The sequence below is a fragment of the Bidens hawaiensis genome, unplaced genomic scaffold (assembly GCF_021521415.1).
Source record: "Bidens hawaiensis isolate Kalapana, Puna unplaced genomic scaffold, B.hawaiensis_p1.1 tig00046888_1, whole genome shotgun sequence".
In the NCBI taxonomy this organism is placed as follows: Eukaryota; Viridiplantae; Streptophyta; class Magnoliopsida; order Asterales; family Asteraceae; genus Bidens; species Bidens hawaiensis.
In genome coordinates, this window is record NW_027498381.1 from 19,216 (window position 1) to 43,347 (window position 24,132).

Below are 24,132 nucleotides of genomic sequence, written 5' to 3' on the forward strand. Positions count from 1 at the left end.
GGTTACGCAAATCCGGTTCGTCATGTTTGTTATCAAAACAAAATTTGTTTTCGATCGATTTTTGTTACTTACGTTACCGACTTGAACTATAAAAAAACAAATATCACCAATAAGGTGCTGCAAAGTGTCCCAATGGGGACTTTGTGGCAGCAAAATTCCAAATTATTATATATAAATAAATATAATAATAATAATTTGTCTAAGTTAATAAATATTTTGAAAAATTACATGTAAAAGTTCACATAAATACTTCATAGTTCAGTTAGTATAGTTCAAACATAAACAATTAAAAGTAAACATAACAAATTAATGAGGAATACCAATAACTAGTTTGGGCTGACTAGCGATTAGTTGCACCGATAAGCTAAGAATTAATCAGTAGCCCACCAACTAGCGATTTTTAATTTTTTTTCAAGGCAATTTTTTTTATCATTGTCATATGTGGAACTTGAACCAAATATTTCAAGAATAAATGGTTGATTATTGATTTAATCTTTAACTGAATTAAAATTGTAGGGTATAAATGAGCACTCAAGTGGCATCTACAATGGAAGCAACCAACCACGCTGACGTGGAATCTGAAGTGAAGCCTCAAATGATTTACAGGTGCAAGAAGTGTAGAAGAATTGTTGCTTCAGAGGATAATATCGTGTGTCACGAGCGAGGTGAAGGTCAAAAAAGCTTCAAGTGGAAGAAGAGGACTGGTGATGCAACAAACGGGCCGCCAGAATGTTCGTCCATTTTTGTAGAGCCTTTGAAATGGATGCAAGCAGGTCAGTAACCAGATTCTACTTTAGGTGTAACGGGTCGGTTTTTAAACTGAAGTTTCTAAATTGGGTCGGTTTTTAAACTGAAGTTTTTGAAACGGGTCGGTTCTTAATCTGAATTTACTAAAATGGGTCGGTTCTTAAACTGAATTTACTAAAATGGGTCGGTTTTTAAACTGAAGTTTTTAAAACGGGTCTGTTCTTAAACTGAATTTACTAAAATGGGTTGGTTTTTAAACTGAAGCTTCTAAAATGTTAGTTAAAGCATGATCCTTTTTTATAAAGCGGATGCAAGTAGGTGAGTCGGGTTGGATCTCGAACTAAAGTTTCTTAAATCTTGGTTTTTAAAGTACATTACTTTTTAATAAAAACGGATGCAAGTATGTCAGTAACCAAACTTTCCATTCACTAGAGGTGCCAAACGGACGGGCCTGAGATGGGTTGGTAACGGGTCGGGTCAAGTTTTTGGTTTTTACAGCATAATCCTTTACCAAAGTATATACCATGTTAACCATAATCATGTAATTCAACAGTTGAAGAAGGTAATGTGGAACAAAAGCTTCAGTGCATCGGCTGCAATGCACGTTTGGGTTCGTTTAATTGGGCTGGTATGCAATGTAGCTGTGGAGCATGGGTAAATCCAGCATTTCAGCTCCACAAGAGTCGTATGGATGAATGTCCGTTTTAATATTTCCTACTCGGTACAAGTTTTGTGTTAGAAATTTATTACATCTTATGCTCGTTTTATTCGTTTTGCCATGTTATCACGATAATTTTTTTTATAAACATATGCATAATAATCTTTATAATTTTTTGAGCAAGGAATACAAGAATAACAAACGTACCCAGTAGAGCGTCACTCTGATTTATTATAATGTATGGGGATAAAGAGGCCGCATCACTAGAGATCCTAGAGATCTTGGCTTCGAAAACCTTTTTATGTGTTATTATTTTTGTTTTACTTACAAGTATAGTAATTCAGATAACGGAAAATGTAGATAAGAGAATCAGAGTAAACAACCATACGAAAGTATTAATAATAGAAGGAAGAAAGTACTAATAATAGAAGGAAGAAACGATGTTTATTTGCTAGTGTATCAACACCACTTTGTTACGTAGCCGTGGTTTCTGAACCTACTGGCAGGCGGCAAACACCTCCTCTGGGAAAACCTTGGTGATTCCCGCAAGACTCTTGAAATGAATCTTTCCGGTGGGTGGATCCTCGATGCTGATGTCATTTACTGGCCGCCACAACATCAACTCTTTAGCCTTCACTCCCTTTAGTTTCTTGATCCTCTTCTTCTCCACATAACCAGTGATCTCTGAGTCGTAACTAACTAGCTTTTTATTCATCTTGTATGCTCAACCTTTTTTTGCCTGTTGACAGGGGTTTGTGTTAGATTGAAGAGACCGAATTGAAATAATCAAGAAAATCGATTGTTTGGTTTTATATGTTCCTAGAAACCGAATTCTTGGTCAGGTTTCGGTTTTGCGTGCAATGAAAACTGAAAACCTTAACCAAATTGAATTTATAGAATATCATTCCAAATTGAATTTATTATAATGTGATAAATGGTAAATTAACCTACATAATGTGTAATAATTCATTAACTACTAATAAAATGATCTGGCCCAACTTTCTTTTTGGGCTAATTTTATTTTATTTTTGGGCAAAAAGTTTCAATCAGAGATGGTAGTATAATCAGTTATTATTTAGGCTCAAAGTTTTAGTTCCAAAATCATTATTTTGAATATTTTTTTTGGTCAAAAATTTCAAGCGCAAATAGTAAACCAAAACTGATCCAAGCCTGGCCTAAAAACCGAAACCAAACAAATTTCAGATGCTCACAAACCGAATGTGTAGTTTGAGCCCAACATTGACCCATGCACACCCGTACCTGCAAAATCCACATGTAACCGGTGGTCTTGACAAACCCGACTTCAATAACATTAGCAAGAGGGAGGAGACCTAAAGGAAGGCCGTGTTCTTCAAGAATGGAGACCGCAAATTTCAAACCTTCTTCATGGCCTGTCTTCAGCGTTGCTCCTTCTTTTGGGTCCGCCATTGGTGTTGGATTGAAGCTTTAGTTAATTGAGTGTTTGTGGGTTGCGATTATTTGGCTTGATTTGTTTTATAAGGAAGGTTATGAGAATGAGACAATGCTTGTGGGTAAATTCGAGGTTGTCACAACTTTGAAACGTTCACCGGTGAATTGTCTGCTAGCATTGTGAAACATGATTAGCACTTATGATTTATAGTGTGTTTGGATAGTATAACTAAAAATCTACATAACCATAGATCAAGATACATGTTTTTTTTTCTTTCTATCAAGATATAAGTTGTTAATGAATAATGATGATTAAACAGTCTAGTGTCGATGTGTCATGGACGTATCTTGATAAGCTCTTTGTAAACCGTACGATGTGATCTAAGTTGAGTCAGTCTGACTATGATATTTGTGACGATTTAAACGGCTGAAAATAAATAAAAGAGTTTCTTTGGAACAAGAACATTGGTAATGCTTTGAGATAACTTCCTTATTAAGAACATCTTAAATGGAAGATACTAAAAATGTCTACATGTGCATCTAGTCAGAAGTCATATTAGCAATGTATATATTTAATTTTATAAAAATACACTTTTCTCTCTTTCAAAAGCTTTCTTTTATTGTGAGTTCATCCATAATTTATGTTCACCAACAAAAGGAAAGAAAGAAATATAGCTTGTGTTCTTCATCTAGTAAAAATCACTAAGACACACACAATGGAATTGATTCACTACAAGTCTACAACTAAATGAAGAAAATATCAAACATAGACTCATCAATTGATGTGACTACAAAATTATAACTAAGAGAAAGGTACATGCAGTTGTAAAACACTAGCATGACTTGTAGGTTTATGATGGCAAACATTATTCGCGTATTAAGTTGGATTGTTTTCTAGGTTATTTGCGTATCTATGTAAAACACGGGTTTTCTTTTTTTGCTCATATATGTTTGGTGTCATGTCTATGTTTGATGTCATGTCTTTAATAGTTGAAAACTCATTCAAATAATGTAATGCATTGCCACTATATAAGGTCTTGATCTCACATTTTTGTATACATTCCATTCTTCCAAAACATTGATATGGATTTACTTTTATTACTCATAATCTTTGTAGCTAGCATATTATGTTTTCTTATCTTTGGTGGTCTTAAACCATTAAGAAATGGTGTTAACAAGATCAACTACGGGTTGGGAGCGAGGGCACCCGAAGCTACTGGATCATTGCCAATAATCGGTCACTTGCATCTTTTAGGTGGTTCCCAACTTCGTCACAAACGGTTGGGCTCTATGGCTGAAAAGTTTGGATCCATTTTCACCATCAAACTTGGTGTTCACCGAGTTCTAGTTGTTAGCAATTCCGAGATGGCTAAAGCGTGCTTAACTACCAACGATAGAGTCTTTGCTAGCCGGCCGAAGCAAATGTCAAGCGATCTGATGGCCTACAACTATGCTAATGTCGGTGATGCACCATATGGACCATATTGGCGTCACATTCGCAAGCTAATTGTGCTTGAACTTGCGTCTCACCATCGCGCACAAATGCTTGCACATACACGAGTCTCTGAAGTGAAGTCATACATGGTAGACATGTACAAAACTTGGGTTAGAGATAAAGGGTCTTCGGAAACAGTGATGGTTGACATGAAACAATGGTTTGGAAACTTAATTGTGAGCATGGTTATAAGTATGATGTTTGGCAATAACTTTGCTCGTAGTGAACACGACAGAAAACAGTTTCGGAAGGCGATTAGGCTGTGGATGGACATCTCGGGTGTGTTTGTTCCATCGGATTTTATTCCATGGTTGCGTTGGTTAGATTTAGGAGGGTACGAGAAGAAGATGAAGAAGACCGCAATAGAGATGGATGATGTACTTAGTGCATGGTTAGAGGACCAAAACAAGAAGATGAACTCTACTTCTACACAACAGGTACATGAGAGCAGACACCAAACCGTCTTCATGGCAGCGTTGTTATCCCGTGTCAAGGAAGAAATTAATGAGGACCTTTATGGCTTAAGCACTGATAATATTGTGAAAGCTACAAGTTTGGTAAGATTTTATTTGTGACATTTCGGTATAAGTTTTATTGGAACGTCGTTGTATTCAAATAGATCTATCAAGTACACCAAATGAATTTTGCGGTCATGAAACCTTTTTTTTTCATAGGCAATATTTGCGGGTGCTACGGACACGACAACAGCGACTCTGACATGGGCTTTATCTTTACTAGTAGACAATCCCTTGGTGTTAAAAAAAGCTCAACAAGAGCTTGAAAAACATGTTGGGAGAGAGAGAAAAGTTGAAGAGTCAGATATGCACAACTTGGTCTATCTTCAAGCCATTATCAAAGAGACGATGCGTCTTTATCCAGTTGTACCGCTTTTGGTTCCTCACGAGTCTATTGAAGACTGCATTGTAGGAGGTTACACCGTACCTAAAGGGACACGCCTTTTGTTAAACGCTTGGAAGATTCATCACGACCCACAAATATGGACTAATCCATTCGAGTTCCGACCTGAGAGATTCGTAACAAGCGAAAAAGACATTGATGTGAAGGGTCGGAATTTCGAGTTGATTCCATTTGGAAGTGGTAGAAGAGTATGCCTAGGGATGTCCTTTGCTCTTGAAAGTATGCAGTTGATACTGGCCAGCATAATACATGAATTTGAGTTCCAGAATCCATCAAATGAGCAAATTGACATGACCGAAAGTGGTGGATTAATCAGTCATAAAGATAGTCCACTTGAGCTACTCGTCGCACCTAGACTATCGCCACATGTGTATGAAGTCTTGCTTTAGGTGTCATCTGTTTGCTTGCCACTCGTCGTGTTATACGCTATTAAATAAATGAGTACTATGGACAGAAGGTTTTCGACATACATGAGAGATGCATATTATACTATATTAGTGTATGTGTAAAAACAAATGGTTTGCTGATAATATTGAGTATAAAATTATATAAACATTTGTACTTTGTAGAGCTCTTGTATAAAACTATTTGATCACACGAAGTTGAATTAGGATGTTGGAGCTCTAATCTGGCTTTTTCGAGTCTACTTTGAATTTAAATCTATCTTCACAAGTTTTAAATATCAAAATTCCAATACTAAATCCTATGGCAGGCATATGATAATGGTTAATTTGAGCTCGAATCGCATTAATGTCATCTTAGTTAAAGGCGAATGGAGATTTCATAAGGATTTTTACGACATCTTATCTTTGTTTTACAAGAAGGGAGGATTGGTAATTTGTGTTGTTCCCAAACTAAAGGACCCTAGGTCGTTTAACGATTTTCATTCTGTAAGTTTAATCGGGTGCATAAGCAAGGTGGCGTCTAAAGCTTTGTCCAATAGGCTCAAAATGGTATCCAACTCGGTAATTTTGGAGAATCAGATGGCCTTTTCGGCAAACCATAATGTTATGGATGGCTCCTTATCATGGTTACGAAGGATGACACATTACGACATCATACAACAACATTCCACACCTCACAACACTATACATTAGCTTAGCACACCATATAACACCTTACCACACCGTACGACTCCTCCGACATCATACGACATTTTAGGACACTTTACCACACCGTATATATGTCAACAAAGTGTTTGACTCGATCAATTGAGATTTCATTGATTCGGTTATGCAACAAATGGCGTTTTTGGATTAAAGGGGGTACCATCCTCGGCTTGTGCATCGTGTCTGATCAACAACAGGTCATCGATGTGGGAATTTCAATATCAAAAAGAAGTCCCTCAACTTGTAATACATATATATTACCTTGTTGATTATACAAAATTTTGAAGAAAGTTACAAATGTTTACAAACCCTTATAACTTATTTTATTTAATTATTTTAAAAGAATTAAAATAAAGTAACTTTTCCGTCAACTATGATCGCCCCTTAGAGTTTTAGTATTATAGTGTTACCATAATTAGGAGATTGTAGTTGATTGTGTTTCCTTGTATTTATCTCATTATACTCGTATATATAGTTGGTTAATAATACATTATATCTCACGAGGTTTTCATTATGCTACAGCCCCGATTCCCCGATACTAAATTTATGTTAAAGGATGTGAAATGGGCATTGGGCCTAAAGGAGTAAAGGATAAAGATTTATGCAAGTTTTGGGGTAGTTTCAAACGCCAAAGAAAAAAAAAACAAAAGGATTTACACACACTAACTAGTTCAATTCAGTTAGCCAATTATAGATCATGAAATTATTTGTTCAGTCCTGCCTAAAATTATTTTAAAAAGTTGCAAATAATCATTTAAAAAAAAAAAACTTTTTTTTTTCATTGTTGGGAAGATAATATATATTTTTTTGCCAATTAAAAGTCCGACAATTTATAGGGAGGCAAAATGTGGAAGTGCGCATCCAATGTAGATTTTTCTAGGATGATTTTTTGCCTTTATTTAACTGTCATTTTCTGCTTGTTTGCATGTGCACATAACATCAATATTATCACCACTAAATTGTTTTCTCATAAATCTTTTTTCATCACTTGTTTTATCATTTTATGCTTTTGCTTTTATGTAAGTTACAAAGTTGGAATATATCCTTTTAAACCTGTTTTACTACTGTATTTGCAATTAAAAACTATAATATTTGATATAATCATTTAAAACACTAATAAAATTTGATATTTAGAAAAAGATGCAATTTACAATCCTACACCTTAATCACTCTATCAAAAAATTATCACACGCTCCTGATGGAACTTTCTTGATTCTTATGTGTTTCTGATGATGATCTATAAATATATTTATAGGACTTCTTATAGTTCAACCTCGCAACTCGCTCAAAGTTCACTTGAAATAAAAAAGCTCGTCTCGACAAGAAACTCTTGTGTGAACTAGTTAAAGATTTTGTATGATGTGCATATTAAAATATTGTCTTTTAATGTGTAAATAAAAATTATAAAATTGATGAGCCAACTCAAGCTCAACTTTTCGGATCGTAAAAATTATCGAGCCAAGCCGAACCAGCTCTAGCCCGATTCCAACCCGGCTTGGCTTGGCACGAGGGTATTAGACCACTTCGACGGTTTATATTTGATAATATTAACTGGTTGTGTGGCTATCAATGTATGATTATTGAACAAAAATAATAATGAAAAAAGATTATAATATAATTACAAATAAAGGAATAACAGTATTAACATACAAATAACTGTAGAGCTGTAGAAGTCCAATATCACATATCAAGTGTCACTCCAGTTATCTTCTCCATCATCACTTCCAACCACCTAACAGTTTTTCAACAAACATAACAATTTGACAGTTAGATTTGGGTTGTATTTCATCTCAAACGGGTCAAACGAGTTAAAAGAACTGGTCAAACCTGGCGGATCGCGCTTGCCTTCTCGAGAATTGCAGTGACGTTAACGCTGGTCAGGCCAGCTGGCGTGGTGGTTGGTGGAGCGGTTGATATTCGTCTTAGATTGCGTGACTGCACGCAATAAAATTGTTAACGTACTATGGGTGAACATTGATTTGAAAAAAAAATTAAGGTGGAAACTGTAAACCGAACCGAATTCAAAGTTGGCAGAACTGAACCGAAAACCAAATTCAAATTTGGTTCAGTTTCGGGTTTAAACCGAAAAAACCCGATTTTAACAAAAATACCCAAAAGACCAAAATGCAAATTCAAGTTCCACCGTTTCAATTTTGGTTTCAATCAAAATGGGATAAGATTTGGGGGTAAACAGAATTGGGCTAAAATGTAATTTGGGTTCCTCGCTTTGAAGGTTTTTTCAATCGAAATAAAAAACCAAACAGATCAAATTTCGCAGAACCAAAAACTGAGTTCAAACTCAGTTCGGTTTCGGTTATAAACCAAAAAAAAATCCAGATTTTAACAAAAAATCGCAGAAAACAAAATGCAATTCGGGCTCGTCGGTTTTGGTTTCAATTAAAATGGGATTGGCTTTGAGCTAAATGGGATTGGGCTAGAATGTAATTCGGTTTCCTCAGTTTTAACCACCTACTTAAGTTTCCTAAAACCATAAATGAAACCGAAAACCGATTATACCTAATTCAGTTCAGTTTAAAACCAAACTGAAAACTGAATATGTAACTTGGTTCGGATTTAAACAACTTCCGTTCAGTTTTCGGTTTAAAAGTGTATAGTAAAGACAACGATGTATCCTGATGAGTGTTTCATAAGTGCTATAGAGTTTAGTTAACTAAAATGATCGGCTTAACTGCGGATTTTAAATATTTTATAAAACAAAATGTATATAACTTAAAAAATATGGAAAGACTACATACTTTATCTCTAATCTGCTTTAAAAAATCTTCCCTTTCATCTCCCACTTTCCCATTAATAATGTGTGTAGATCCATTTTGAGTGTGTAAATTCCGCCAATCGGGCTGCAACAAAGAAAATGCAATATTATTTTTACACAAATAACATGAAAACATAAAAAAAAATACCAAGCTTACCTTGGGCTTAACCTTAACGCTGCCTGTTTCAACAACGCTCTCCTGTTTTCTTGGAGGTGGCGTAGGCTGCGTGGGTGTCAAATTTCTTGGAGCTGGCTTAGGCGCCTGAGGTGGCGTAGGCTGCGTGGGTGTCAGATTTCTTGGAGCTGGCTTAGGCGCCTGAGGCGGCGTAGGCTGAGTGGGCGTCAGATTTCTTGGAGCTGGCTTAGGCTCCTGAGGTGGCGTAGGTGTCAGATTCAAAGCATAAGTCAACGTCTCCGAGAGATCATCAGGGTTTGGCTTAATACCATTACCCCGCCATTCCATTGGCGGCAGAGGTGGTGGAGGTGGCGTGGGCCCCTTGAGGCCATTAGTCACCTGATTTTGTGAAGCTTTCACATAATCAAGATTTGGAATATCAAATAAAAGCTCATGTGGAGAAGACTGGAATCTGTGTCCGTTCACTTGAGAGGTGGAAACAGATTCTGCCGATGAGATTCTACCAAAAGCATCATCTAATTCATGATCCTTGAGTCTGGGAGACTCGCTGGAATCCCACTGCTCGGAATTGGATTCCGATGGATGATCGGATTCATATGGAGATGATCTACAAAACGTGTCATCATCATCAAAGTCGGAATCAAACTCGTGTAATGAAACCGCCTCTGGAACCAACTGAAATGCCGGAAACATGTGTCCATTATTATTATTATTAATATTAATATTATTATTGTTATTATTATTATTCACATCGTGAAATGCCAATTTCAGTTTGGAAGTCTGGAATCCATCAATCGGTTGGAATGATATTTTCATATGTTCAAGAGGCGGTGAAGAAGGTGAGATGAGAGGGTTTCCGTTGCCAAATTGTTCTCGGAACGGTATCCCGGTAACGATTTGAAACCCTTTATGAATTATTGGATTCTCGGGCACATCAGTTTTCACTGAGTTTGCAAGTGTTTCGTTCCCGACAAGTGATATTTGTTTCCTAAAACCGTTGGCTAATAATCTGTTGCTAAATTCAAACACACGAGATGAAGTAACAGGATCATCTGCACCGGGAAGTTGACCGGGTGATTCAGGTTTGACATCGTTGATGGCGGTTTTAGCCTCTTCCACAGGCTCTGGACTAGTGGCAGCTGGCAAACCAAAATCAGGAGGTTTGGAAGGTTCTAATCCCAACAGGCCACCGTTTGTCCATAACATTACTGGATTGCTGACTGTAGTTTGACCACCCGAAATTGACCCGGATGGCTCGGTTGACTCGTGAGTGATTACAGGTTCATTCAACAGAGGCTGTGGGCTCGGTTCTATAGAGCTGGCAACGATCTCTGCGTTTGTAACAACTCTTTCAACTTTATGATTCTCAATACTAGATGAACCGTTAGCTTCAGTATGTGCTTCATAGGATATTGACATTGGGGTCAAGTAAGTTTTTTCCGGAACATGAAACTCAAAATCCATTGAAATATCATCTATTTGACTTTCTTTATTCTCAAAATCCAACCTTTTGTTGTCAACATCTGAGAACCGCTTCAGTTCTTGCTTCGTGTGACAATCTAGATCGTTTTCAGATTCTGATTGAATAGTGTTAAGTGCATCCATGTAATAGTCAGTCTCGCTTTCAATCTCATCATGCTGACCCCGGAGAATGACAGGTGTCGGACTAGGTTGTTCTTGTTCGTCTTGAAAGTCAAAGTCAACATGGTCAACAACTCCGTTGCTCAGATCTTCCTTCTCACCAGTTGTACAAGGTATCTCTGTAGATTCATTCGGTTGGTTTGTAGAATCTATGATTTCTAACTTTTCATCCCAGGTAATGTAAGCTGACTTTGACTTATTATCATCTAACAGATAACCGTTGTTGATATTTTCATCAAGTGAAACCGAATCGAACTTATCATAATGAGAATTATGTTGCACATTTGAATCAGAAGACGATTCTTTAGCATTATTGTCTTCTGACTGTGTTGAGCAGCTTGGACGGAAGATACACTCTATGTAGCCCGACGCGTTTTTCGAGTCAAAAGAAGTCAAATGGTCAACTTCAAGGTCAATTACAGGTTTTTGTGAAACATCTTGAGAAACGGAAGTTCTCTCTTCTAAGTTTACTGAGCCAAAATCAGTTCTGCGGATGAAGAATTACAATATAAATCATAAAGTTTTTATCGCCTTAACGATCGTCATAAGATTTTTAAGTGTTCTAAGAATGTTATCATACCTTCCACCGTGCATGATTACTGGTGCATCATGTGTCACGTCTCTATACCTCGATGAGGATCTCTTTTTCTGCATAGTAGTTAAGCATAACTATTAACCAACCACCTAACTAACTAACTAACTAACTAGTGTTAGTATGTAACTAACTCTATATTATTTATTCTAACTGTTTGAACTCGTTAGTAAAGACTAAGGATTAAAGAAACCTATGTTGCATATGAAACATACCTTGTTTCTGCGGGCCTTCTTTTCTCTCGGGGCCGTTTGAAGATGTGCTTCATAAGGTCCAACTGAAGATCTTTTGAAATAAGTTGGATCCGAATATCTCTTAAAGCAAGATCCCGGCCCTCCAATATCAAACCTGAAAGTCAACCATGAAGTCAACACATCTACAATATAACAGCATTCCAAAACACATATTCATTATTCATACTTATCAAGTTTGGACAGACGCGGAGGATCACGACAATCCTCATACGGCTCCATGACGCAACGTGGCAAATCACTGTAAATGAAATGGTTGTGTTCGGTTCTGATTCGCGTATGCCAGTGAGAACCTGCAATATATCATCAACACAAAATTCAAAGTCAAGTTCAAATCAGTGTTTTAAACTCATAACCACGATAACTATTATCTTACCAGCCGTGTAAGCAAAATGCAAGTGACTCCTCTGTGCTAATATCGCCTTCTCTAACGGAGGAAGTGCGGCTTCAACGGCGTGTACCCGTTGCACCATTTTATGACTTCTAGAAGACGTAATCAGCACTTGCTCTTGTAATCCATGAAAAACCTCTGCTGCAAATCTATACATTCAAATTTCAATCATCTTATTTCAGTTTCCTAAACCTAAATTCAATTTTATAACCAACACTAAGGGGCGGTTTGGTAGTCTCTTAATGGCCGTGTTAAGAGACTACCTCTTAATGGTTCATAGTCTGATTAAGAGGTAACGTTAAGTCTGAATGGTTAAGAGCATCTTTCCTCTTAACCACTAACGTTACCTTTTTAATCATTAAGAGGCTATGAACCGTTAAGAGGTAGTCTGTTAACGACTATTAAGAGGCTACCAAACCGGCCGTAAATGATAATAATACATACTCGGCCAGATCGCCTAACTGACGGAGGATACCGACGAGTCCGGCAACGGCGACGCCGTCGAGGAGTGCCTTGGGATCTTCGCGGTTAGTGTCCGTGTAGAGGTCCGGTGTACCTAGAGCGTACTGGTTTCTCACCTGCACTCTGACTAACGGCATGTTAACGGAAACCGTAAGAGTGGGAAAGTGTGTGTGTGAGAGAGAGAAGATATAGATTTAAAAGAGAGAGAGAGAGAGAGTAGGAGTAGGTGAGTGGATGGAGGCAGGTTAACTGCTGCTGCTGCTGTTATTGGAGTAAAAGAAAGAGAAATAATAATATCAGTGTCTTAGATTCAATGAAATGATATAATAATAATAATATTATTAAATTAAGGAGACCAAACGGAGACTAGGAGGAAGATGACATTGCCAACTCTACAAGCCAGATTTTGGTTCCTGGGTGAGTATCATTGTTGTTGAATGTTGCCACCTAAATTACTCTTTTCTCCTTGGTATTTTTTTTTTATAGAAAAAATGTTATACCCCTCAAAACTAGTTTTTGTTGAATACTATACAACCGTATTCGGATAAACTGGATGTGACTTAATGGTAAAGCACTCGGTTTACTAGTGAGAAGTAGAGATTCAAATCAATCTATATGGGAGATATGAGGGATGGCCCTAGCTTGTCAGGGTTCGAGTCCTGATCTCACCTGATTTTACCAGTTTCTCATTGCCGTGCCGTTTGGCGGGCGTGGCAGTCGGGTTTTATCCAGGGAATCCCTCAATATGTGGACCGAAAGGGGCTTCGTCCGTCCGGACTCGTGGCCGGCTCGGGCTACCTTTAGCCAATAGAGGCCGCGTACGAAGTATCCGACGTTACTTAGTTGGTCATTCAAAAAAAACTAAAATCGTATCCGGAATCGACCTGCAATTTATAATACACGGAGTAGTTGGGTGTTTTGAATAGATAAATGGGGAAAATTAATGATAAATCTGTACTTTTGAAAAGTTATATTATTTTCATCTTATAATTTTTTAATATTTTTTAAGTGATTGTGAGTGATTCAGAGATAAAATGTGATAAATGTATAATAAAGTAAGTATTATTTAATTTTAGGGATATTGGTTTTTAATACTCTCAACTTACCCTCATTGGTAGATAACACTCCTAACTTTCGATCTGTCACCCACCACTCCCAACTTTCACCCTATTTTCCTGTACCACTCCCCGTCTAAATGAACACTAACCTCGTTAATGTTTTGGACTAAAAATGTCATTCAAATTAGTTGAGGGGGTAAAACAGAAATTTTATTTTTAACACACAACCTCCATTTCCGGTGACCTCGTTTTTCCGACGACCTCTTTTTTTCCAGTGAATATGAGTTTTCCGACTATCTCGTCTTTCAGAAAATGGAGATGGTTCAGATGTGTAAAAAGGTGATGGAGATCATGAAGATTGTGCACCGGTGGAGATATAATGAAGATGGTGCTCGCCGAAAACCTGCAACTCGATTTTCCGGCACGCAGGCGATCCCAGAAGGTGGCTGGGTGAGACACTGGTGGTGGCAGGGGGGGGGGGCGGGGGTTGCGGTTTTGGGGCGGTGGGCGGTGAAATGATGGATATGGTGTTCGCCGGAAACCTGCACGCCGAAAAACTCAAATTCATATGTGAAGCTCGGTGAAATGATGAATATGGTGTTCTGAAAGACGAGATACCCGGAAAACTCAAATTCTCCGGAAAAAATGAGGTCGCCTGAAAAACGAGGTCACCGGAAATGGAGGTTGTGTGTTAAAAATAAAATTTCTGTTTTACCCCCTCAACTAATTTGAATGACATTTTTAGTCCAAAACATTAACGAGGTTAGTGTTCATTTAGACGGGGAGTGGTGCAGGAAAATAGGGTGAAAGTTGGGAGTGGTGGGTGACAAATCAAAAGTTGGGAGTGTTATTTACCAATGTGGGAAAGTTGGGAGTATTAAAAACCAATATCCCTTAATTTTAATTGAAATTGTATAGAAATTTTTAGTGTATCTTTAAGTTTGTAAATAGTTGACAGGATGTGAATGCTCTTATATTGTTTAGTAGAGGTGCACATAATCGGGTCCTGTTAAAAACTCAAACCGGTTCGGAACAGGTTTTTTCACACCGGGTAGAAAATAGGACCGGTTCCAGTCAGGAACCGGGTCGGTTCCTGACCCGAACCGATGCTCTGAAATGCCAACTTTTAGGAACCGGGTAGGGTAGGAACCGGGACCCGGTATTACGTAAAAACCGATTCCGCCGGTTTTTTTTGAAATTCAAATAAAATAGCCGTTACAAACCGGTTCCAACGGCTATATAGCCGTTTTTGACCGTTGAAACCAGTTTTTTTTACTATATATAGCTTAAAAACATACTATAAATAGAAATGTGTTGTATGTTGTTAGTTAAGCCACTTTCAAAACTATATTACACACTCTAATTCACAATTAAGGTTAAACCGACAAGAAATGGCAACTAATGACGACGTTGTTATGGTGATCGAAACAACACGATGCCCCGATGTTTGGGTTCATTACGATTTGTGTGTCATGACCGACGCACAAGAGATGGCTCGCTGCAAATATTGCTCGAAGTTTCTTAAAGCAGGGTCCAACTCGACATTACGAAAACATACGAATAAGTATTGTCGTGAGAAAAGAAGTTTGGATGCCAAAAAGCGGAAGTGGGAGAGTCGTCCGGCTCTACAACCCAAGCATCTACCGTCGGTAACAACGCTTAATCGTTGTAGAACGCCGGATTAAAACGACGGACGTTGTTTTTTAGTTGTAGTTGTTATGTTTAGTATCGTTATGTTTTAATAATGTTTGTAATAGTTGTTGTTTGATCGTTTGTTAGTGCGTGTGGTAGTAATATTATGAAAGGTTGGATGATTTGCTTTTGCACAAGATCGTGTTTTAAATTTATAAAAGTGATTTCTACAAAGACTAAACACACACAAAATAGGCAAGTGTACCTATCGTATATGTAGAATAGTAATGGTAAGAACCAAGTATCGATCAATTGACACACAAGTTTCAAATAATAAATCGTTGTTTTACTTCAATCGGAGGTTTTAATCATTTTGGGGTTGATTTTTAAACATTTTATTAAATATAAATACTTATATTTATAATATATAGGTGACCGATAAAAGAGATTCTAAACGAGTTGTTCAATTATGCGAAGGTTACCATCTAAGATCAAGAATCCACTCCATTTTAGCATTGATAATTAATATGTAGACATGTGATAAACTTGCCTTAGCAATATATGATAGATAGCTCTTTAAACCTTAAGTGAGCATCTTCGGCACTAAGGAGATGGTATGCGCATTTTAAAGTCCACCCTTTCCTAATGTCATACCATCTCAATGATGTCGATTTGAGTTGACAAGTAGTTTCGTAAAGTAGAAATATTAGGATTGACTTCGATTTCTCAAATACCAATTCTAACAACTTCGGGTGGTTGTAGTTCATCACACAACCTCCACTTGGTTGATTTATGTTGGTTATAATTACACATTCCGTTAACATATGGTTTCTTTAACTAATTTGATATCCTAAGCAAAGCCATTTTCGGATTACCAAGGTTTAGAAAAATACACCATAACTTATATCTCATCATTTCTAAGTACAATATAAGGATCCATGTTTCGATAATGTATCAAAGTATTTCTATCTTTCAAGAACATGAATCGATCATGAACGATTGCCAAAGATATTGGCAACCACCAACTTTGATTTAGTGATTTAAGATGGTGAAACATTTCTCATCAAAAGATAATTGTAATATAACCATGTACTTTACTAAACTACATCACATGTCTTGATTAATTATCAAGTAAAACAAAGCTTCTTCATATATTTTAGATGGTAAAAGGAGCTTAGCTCATAATGAGCATAATGATGAACATTAAGCTGATTGATAATAACAAATACATGATTAAACTTAGAACAATCTAACCAAATGTAGATGAATCCTTCTTCTTAATGATGGTAATGATGGTTGATGATGATGATTAGTGGTGATTACCTCCAAACCTTCAAACTCTTCACTAGATCTTCAAAGTGAGTGTTAGTGTGTGTTTTTATAAGTGAAAACCGGAAAGAATTCTTTTCAAGGCACACCCTTCAAATGGCACAAGAGCCACTATTTATAGGCAATCTGGAGTGTGAAGCACGGCCCCGTGCTTGATGAGCACGGCCCCGTGCATTTTTATGACATGTGCCAGATTTGTTTTGTTTTTTCTATGACGTGGCCACGGCCCCGTGGTTGGTAGGCACGGCCCCGTGATTTTTAGTGACATGTGCTAAATTCTTCTTTGTCTTTTCTGTGTTCCCGTCCACGGCCCCGTGCATGATGAGCACGGCCCTGTGCTTTTGCTTCCAGATTTTGTATTTTCTTGTTTCAGAAGCATGGGGGCGTGTTTCTTTGTTTTCTTGTGTTTTCTTCTGTTTTTCTTCGTCTTTTTGCTTGTTTCTTCGTTTGAGGCTTGATTTCACCTGAAATTATGTTTTATTATGATAAATAGCCTTTTATGCTATGTTATTGGATAGAAATTGCAGTTTTAGAGTTTATTTGATGCTGAAAAGATGTATATTTATATGTACATCATTGTTTAAATAAATAAAATGTTATATATAGGTTTCGGGCATCAAAAAAACCGGTTCCAACGGCTATATTACCGTTGGAACCGGTTCCAACGGCTACTTTGACCAGCAGCTGACTTAAAAAGAACTGCCAGAACCGGTTTTTTCGGGTAGGAACCGAACCGGGTACAATTTGGAACCGGGTAGGAACCGTTTGGAAATATAATTAGTGGAACCGGGTATGAATTTCGGGTATAAAAACACCCAGACCGGGTATAAGGTCAATCGGGTAGGAACTGGAAACGGTTCCGGGTCGGTTCCACCGGTTCGGTTCCGGAACCGGTTTTTTTGTGCACGTCTTTTGTTTAGTAAGCTATATGAGATTGTGGGAAACGTGACCATTGACAGTTTTGCAGTTGCGTGTCATAAATCATGATCTAACGGTTACTCGAGAGATACTCCATATCCGAAAAGCAATATAAAACGTACAACCATGACTTTACATATATTCTAACAGATAAGTACTCAATCTCACGACCAAGTTTGATCACATGAAGAAATTCTCTTGCATCGTGGCAAGTCTAATTTTTGCAAGAAGGTTTTGCTAGTCTGATATGCTCTAGCTTGTTATTTGTGGATTCTTGGTTCAACATAGCTGAAGTTTTTTTAAAAAGATAGATTCTAGCTCATTTAGTGTGTGTTTTTTATAAAACTTTAAATGTTTTGTTTTTCTTCATAACTATGATCAGTTTACCGTTTCTTTATAAACTAACAAGAGTTTAACAGTGTTAGTTTTATGTAACATAATACTTTTTATATACAAAATAGCCTAAACATAATAGTTTTTTATATATAAAACTTAAAACTGTTTTAGTTTTTTTCATAAAACTTTTACCATTTTAATTTATACTAAACGTTTTCAACATTTTAGCCTCTTTATAGTTATTTAATGAAATTATTAAACTCTATCATAACCAATAATATATAATAAAAAGTATTTTCATGATAGTTAGGTGATAGAAACAAATGATTATATAGTAAGATATCAAGTGCACTAGTAGTAAGAGTGTGCCCCTTCAACTAGTGTTACCAAATATCAATAAACAAAAACCAAAGTTTATTATTAGTTTGTTTAAAATAACAAAAGTTTGACTAAAAGAAGAGAATATTGTAATGTGATATTATTAATTAAAGTAAAAGAAATGCTTAGATTGGGTTTTCTCTCATGTTAAAGTGTCATATTCTCTCACCTTAATAAAGATAAAAAGACTTTCACTATTATAATGGATTAAGACTTCACACCAACAAAATCTAACCAAAAAATACTACCATTATTTCCTATACATATGCTTATTTTTTTTAACCAAATTTAGTTTTGCCTATCTCATAATTTTGCAAGTTTGCAAGAATTTGAACTTATCCCCATCTACTTTTTTTCATTATTAAAAAATGGTTAATAGGAAGACTTCCCACCATCAAAATTGACAATCTAAGCAGAAGTACACGTTTTTTTTAAATCTATATTTAAAAAATTGAATACAAGTATTATTTGATGTTCCATATTTATTAAAAAAACACATTAATTGAGTAAACAATGCATTACTAGTTGGTAATGATCCCTAACTCAAGTATTTGGATGTCTCATCTTAACTACTTGAACTAGGGATAATTAACGCATTATTGAGGTGAGACATCCATATACTTCAATTTAAAAAAAAGTCTCACCTATGACCAAAAAATAAGGGGTTTCATGTTAGTAGGTTTTTTAATATATGGTGGGTTTCCTCCTGAGAATGGTCTCCAGTACTTGAGAAATGAAGATAATCGAGTGGACCAGTGACCCGTCAATAATTCAAATTAGCCGTTAAAAGATAATAAATGCATTACTACTATTTGTATGATTATTATTTCTCAATTTGTATTTGACCTTCAAAACTCTAATAGGACTTTTTTGTTGTTTTAGATTGTTTCACTAATCTTACTAAATATTGAGGCATTTTATAATTATCAAACCCTTTTTTCCTTAATTTATAAAAAAAAAAAATATTTATTGGTTTGTTTATGTGCGGATTTGATAATTAACAAGAGTTAATTGTGTATTGATTTATACTACAAGTATTTAACTGAGTTGTCAGCTTCAAACGGTTTAATTTTACGGATTCATTTAAGTTGTGAAATCGTTATTACGTGAACTCATTAATATGTAAGATGCGATGAAAAATGTTATAGAACTTGTTCGTTACAACTTTTGTTAAGAATAAATAGATAAACAAAAATCATTAAAAAAACACTTATTACTTGAAAACACCATCCTTATGCCCATTCTTGCGACTTTAAAAACTAAAGCCAATCAACCTGCCTTCCAATGTTTGATAGCTTTTATTATATCATTTAGTTTAAAATAAATAAATTATAAAAAGAAATATTTAAAACTTAAAAGTATTAAATGTGTGGGTGTTTTTATCTTTTTTCTTTTTTGGATAAAGGGACTTTTTTAATAAGGGTAGGTTGGACGAAAGTGGCCTTTTGTATTTGTATATTGTCTTTGCCAGGGTGTGTAGATGTGGTTCCCATGATACTTCAAGGGGACAAATTGAATTAATTATTCCGCAGTGATGTGGGCTGGTTTATAAGTAAGAGTCAAAGCTCTATGCGATTAAATAAAGCTTGTTATTTGTGAATACTTTTTTTAAAGGCATTTGTGAATAGAGATAACAATGAAATCTGAATTTGATGGAAACTGAAACTTATATAATCTATTAAGGTTTGAGATTAATTTTAAAACTTTTCATGGGTTTGGAATATGTTAGGAACTTGTAATATACCCGATTACTTAATAACATTGGCTTATTTACCTGATTATATTCCTGATATAACCCTTTTTATATATTTATTTGTATATATAATATATATTCTAAATATACAGTAAATAAATTATTCTACATATGAATTTGAACGAGGATACATATCTTTATAAATCAATTATTCGTATTCTCTAACTTTTCAATTATCATACAGTATGTGTGTATCCTTACCCTGTTAATTGGTATATTAAAGACTTAAAAAATTATTTCTTATGGTGTTTATATATATGTTTTCATACTGCTTATGATTTAGTTAAGATATGATGTTAGATTTTTTATGGTATTTGCATATGGTGTTAGATTGCTTATGGTATACCCGACATTTATCTTGACAAACCCCGATAGGAAACCCGAAACATGTAACATCCGGCCTCTCGCACCACAAATATTGTCCGTTTTGCTCACAAAGAGCTCACAGATTTGTTTTTGGTTGCCTGGGTGGAGACTTTCCAGAAGATCACTCATCCTGCTATTACTTCCACCTGAGCACGCTTAACTGTGAAGCTCTCCTCTCGTCCACTGCCATTAAGCCCAAAACGCGTTGGTGATTCAAGAGGCGGAACATTTATTTATGAACCAATGATCTCTCTTGTCCAAAGCTGATGTGGGACCTGCCTAGGGTGTTACAAAACCCGATGAGTATTTACCTGATAAAATCCTGACGGGTTTAGGGCGAACTTTAATAAACAGGTTTGGAAATACCTAAACCTGACCAAACCCGACCCATTGTCATCCCTATTTACGAATACATTTTAGTTTTACTGTCATTTGAGTAATTGAAGGTCGCAACATACAAACCGAGAACAAATTATATAAAATTACATAGTAAAAAATTTCCATCTATCTCAATCTAAATATACACAATTAGTCATATATTAATTCACAAAAAAACGTAACCATTTTTATATCTCCAAGCAATTTATCAATCTTTACCATCTTATTTTCAATATAAACTCGTCTCGAACCTTACATAAACACCGAATGGCCACCATAACGATGGAGTGAATCATGTTTCATGTGTGACCAGCCTCTGGAATCTGTTTTACGGTCTATGTATGTCGTCAAACTCATTAGCTTAAAAATGTTGAATATTTTGAAGAATAAAATTGTCGTATGATTTTACTTAAACCTAAGTTTTGACCTGACCTCAAACATGTGTGTCTATACCACATGATGATGATGATACCTTAAAACCGTAGAATTGTCGTAATATTTTAATTGACCCCAAGTTTTGACGCTGTCAAAGCTAGTTTTAATACATTGACGATAAGAAAACTATATACAATGTGTTTATCGAAAGTTTACTATAAATTATGTTTAAAAATTCTTTTTTTCTTTTTATTTTTTGGTTTGGTTTGGTTTTCGAATGTTTTGCTAAAGATGAAAGCATAGACTGAAGAATAACTTCAGTTATAAGAACATCCGTAGTCCAACGTTGTAGTTGGCGTTTTGGAGTATAACGCCGGGGTACCCCCCCCCCCCCCGGCGTTTTGGGACTTTTTTTAAACGTTATACACAAAATGCTAGTATTGGCACAAAAATAAAAAAAGTAACCGTTGGAGGAGCCGTTGGATTTAAAAAAAATATTATTATTTCCTATATATTAAACCATCTCATACCCAATCAAAACTCATCAAACTTATAAAAAATCTCTTTCAACTCTATATTTCCTCACACAAAATTCACTATATAAATGGATCCTCCATCTATATATAAACGGTTTTTCGGGCCCGACCAACAAGCCGACGACGACGCGGAGGAACAGACGGTTACGAGTGCGATTATGCTCGCGACAACTTATATGAGTTCCGTTACGAGTGCGATTAGCTTTCCACCACCCCCCGTTTCAAAAAGAGCATATATCGAAAGAGATCATACCGAAGCCAACAACCGGTTGATGGCGGATTACTTCTGCGACTCGCCGAGATACAAGAACCCGAAGACCTTTAGGCGTCGCTTTCGGATGTCTAATAATTTATTTATGCGCATCACCAATGATTTGGAGCGTGTGCTTGATTACTTTAAGCAAAAGCCGGACGGTCGAGGGACGCTAGGATTCACATCTATTCAGAAGGTTACGTCAGCCGTACGCGTGCTCGCCTACGGAAACACGACTGACATCAACGGCGAGTGTTTAAAGATGGCTGATAAAACAACTCGGGACGCCTTGGAGTATTTTTGTTACGGTACGTTTTGTTTTTTTTTAAATAATTTTATCACTTGTTTACTTTAATTATTTTATAAAAGTTGTGTAAAATATAGAAATATTGAAACTATATGGACCACATTATCTGAGAGACCCCAACTGTAACGATCTACAACGTCTTTACGAGGCACATACAAGGGTGCATGGTTTCCCCGGCATGATAGGGAGTGTAGATTGCATGCATTGGGAATGAGCTAATTGTCCAACTGCATGGCGAGGTCAATTCACACGAGGTGACCAAAAGGGACCAACGGTCAGCCTTCAAGCGATTGCTTCATACGACATTTGGATTCGGTCGACATTCTTTGGTGTTCCCGGTTCCAACAATGACATAACCGTCTTAGAGCAGTCTCATGTGATGGAGAGTTACATATCTGGGACCGTTCCCGTCGCTTCGTTTTGGGCTAACAATAACTTCTACCATCATGGGTACTATCTGGGTGATGGAATATATCCAGAGTATGCGATAATCGTTAAAACATTCAGAGACCCGATGGATGAAAAAAGACAGTATTTAAAGAAAGTGCAAGAGTCTGCGAGAAAGGATATCGAGAGGTGTTTTGGTGTTATTCAACAATGATGGCATTTTGTTAAAAATCCTTGTCGTCTATGGTCTTTAGAAAGAATGAAATGCGCTATGTATGTGTGTATCATAATGCATAACATGATCATCAAGGACGAGGGAAGAGCAATATGTCCAACTTTCATACCGGACCCGGATCCACCACGGACTCAGGAAAGTATGGAGCAAAGACTAGAAAACTCGGATTCCGTGTGGTCAAGAGAGATACATAACGCACTAAAGGAGGATTTGGTCCAACATCTTTGGATGTATCGGCCTATGCCTGGTGAAAACGATGATCAAAACAAGGGCAACAATGAAGACGATGATGAAGACGACGACGACGATGACAAAGACGATGAAGGCGAAGAGGACGACGACGATGAGGACGATAACGACGAGGACGAAGAGGGCGAAGACGACGAGGACGACAACGACGACGCGTAGTTTTTTATTTTAATGTAATATTTATTTAATAAAATATTATTGTTATTTGATTATTCTTATTAAAAAAATTAAAAAAAAAAACAAAAAGTGTAAAAGTGACTGTGCGCCACGTGGCGCATAACGCATGAGGGTGGAGAGTTATGACTACACCCTGTTTTTGTAAAATACCATAACTCTGACTGGGCGTCACGTGGCGCATAATGCCTGGGGGTGAAGAGTTATGACTACTTATGGTCTAATAACTATTGTTAGTTACTCCAACCAGTGAACCATCAACATTGCAGTTTATTAAACCATATAGTATACAAGTTGAATTTAAGTAAAAGCGCAACTATCAATGTATACAAGTTGCTTTTAATAACAACTAATTGAAGCCGAGATCATATAATCAACCTTGTTTGAGTAAGCGCCATACCCGAAATAACTTTATACCCAAAAATTGCGTATTACATCGTAGATTTGCGTCTTTTTAATGTCGACATGCACTGACTTGCTAACTACATGTTTGATGTTACAATTAGAGATTCATTTCGTCCTAGAAGATGCTCTTCCTCAACTTCTCTTATTTTCTTAAACATCTTAATCACATGCATATTCATTGTGCATAATTTGATTTTTTTTATAAAAAAATGTAACACTATATAGATATTGAATAATTGACCTCCTATTTTACATCTAAACCACCTTACAATCCATACGAAAATGTGAATGACTTGCATGATGTAACTATGGTTTATTCAATGCATGAGATAATAATCTACAACACGTTAAAATAAGTTGACGATCATGACATATATTGTAACATTTGTTATTTTTCTGTTTGGTTGTACCCGACTCGTACTAATTTGGGTCTTGAATTATTAATAAAAGTTCTTTTTGTTCATTTATCATGTGTTGGTA

At 36.3% G+C, this 24,132-nt stretch overlaps 3 protein-coding genes across 3 annotated transcripts; 2 read left to right on the forward strand and 1 right to left on the reverse strand.

Moving 5' to 3' along the window:
* The first annotated feature begins 479 nt into the window (after positions 1 to 479).
* On the forward strand, positions 480 to 1,585 carry LOC143596709 (putative inactive dual specificity protein phosphatase-like At4g18593). The gene is made up of 2 exons (XM_077075418.1): positions 480 to 773; positions 1,301 to 1,585. Exons 1-2 carry the CDS (start codon positions 524 to 526, stop codon positions 1,453 to 1,455), a joined length of 405 nt encoding a protein of 134 aa, XP_076931533.1. The 5' UTR covers positions 480 to 523; the 3' UTR covers positions 1,456 to 1,585.
* A 2,003-nt stretch (positions 1,586 to 3,588) lies between these two features.
* Positions 3,589 to 5,675, forward strand: LOC143596710 (cytochrome P450 CYP82D47-like). Its single transcript, XM_077075419.1, has 2 exons — positions 3,589 to 4,867; positions 4,985 to 5,675. Exons 1-2 carry the CDS (start codon positions 3,899 to 3,901, stop codon positions 5,615 to 5,617), a joined length of 1,602 nt encoding a protein of 533 aa, XP_076931534.1. The 5' UTR covers positions 3,589 to 3,898; the 3' UTR covers positions 5,618 to 5,675.
* A 2,212-nt stretch (positions 5,676 to 7,887) lies between these two features.
* LOC143596711 (protein SCAR3-like) lies at positions 7,888 to 12,865 on the reverse strand. The gene is made up of 10 exons (XM_077075420.1): positions 12,566 to 12,865; positions 12,107 to 12,270; positions 11,900 to 12,023; positions 11,695 to 11,827; positions 11,468 to 11,535; positions 9,360 to 11,374; positions 9,268 to 9,323; positions 9,094 to 9,195; positions 8,165 to 8,272; positions 7,888 to 8,069 (listed from the first exon to the last, which is right to left on the reverse strand). The coding sequence occupies exons 1-10, from the start codon at positions 12,718 to 12,720 to the stop codon at positions 8,025 to 8,027; spliced, it is 2,970 nt and encodes a 989-aa protein (XP_076931535.1). The 5' UTR covers positions 12,721 to 12,865; the 3' UTR covers positions 7,888 to 8,024.
* Between the last annotated feature and the right edge of the window lie 11,267 nt (positions 12,866 to 24,132).

Coding starts and splice junctions, on each gene's coding strand:
- LOC143596710 (XM_077075419.1), top strand. CDS start 3,899: ATGGATTTACTTTTATTACTCATAATCTTTGTAGCTAGCATATTATGT. Junction 4,868..4,984: donor TTGTGAAAGCTACAAGTTTG/GTAAGATTTTAT, acceptor TTTTTTTCATAG/GCAATATTTGCGGGTGCTAC.
- LOC143596709 (XM_077075418.1), top strand. CDS start 524: ATGAGCACTCAAGTGGCATCTACAATGGAAGCAACCAACCACGCTGAC. Junction 774..1,300: donor TTTGAAATGGATGCAAGCAG/GTCAGTAACCAG, acceptor GTAATTCAACAG/TTGAAGAAGGTAATGTGGAA.
- LOC143596711 (XM_077075420.1), bottom strand. CDS start 12,720: ATGCCGTTAGTCAGAGTGCAGGTGAGAAACCAGTACGCTCTAGGTACA. Junction 11,375..11,467: donor GTAATCATGCACGGTGGAAG/GTATGATAACAT, acceptor CTTCATCCGCAG/AACTGATTTTGGCTCAGTAA. Junction 8,070..8,164: donor AGGCAAGCGCGATCCGCCAG/GTTTGACCAGTT, acceptor AAAAACTGTTAG/GTGGTTGGAAGTGATGATGG.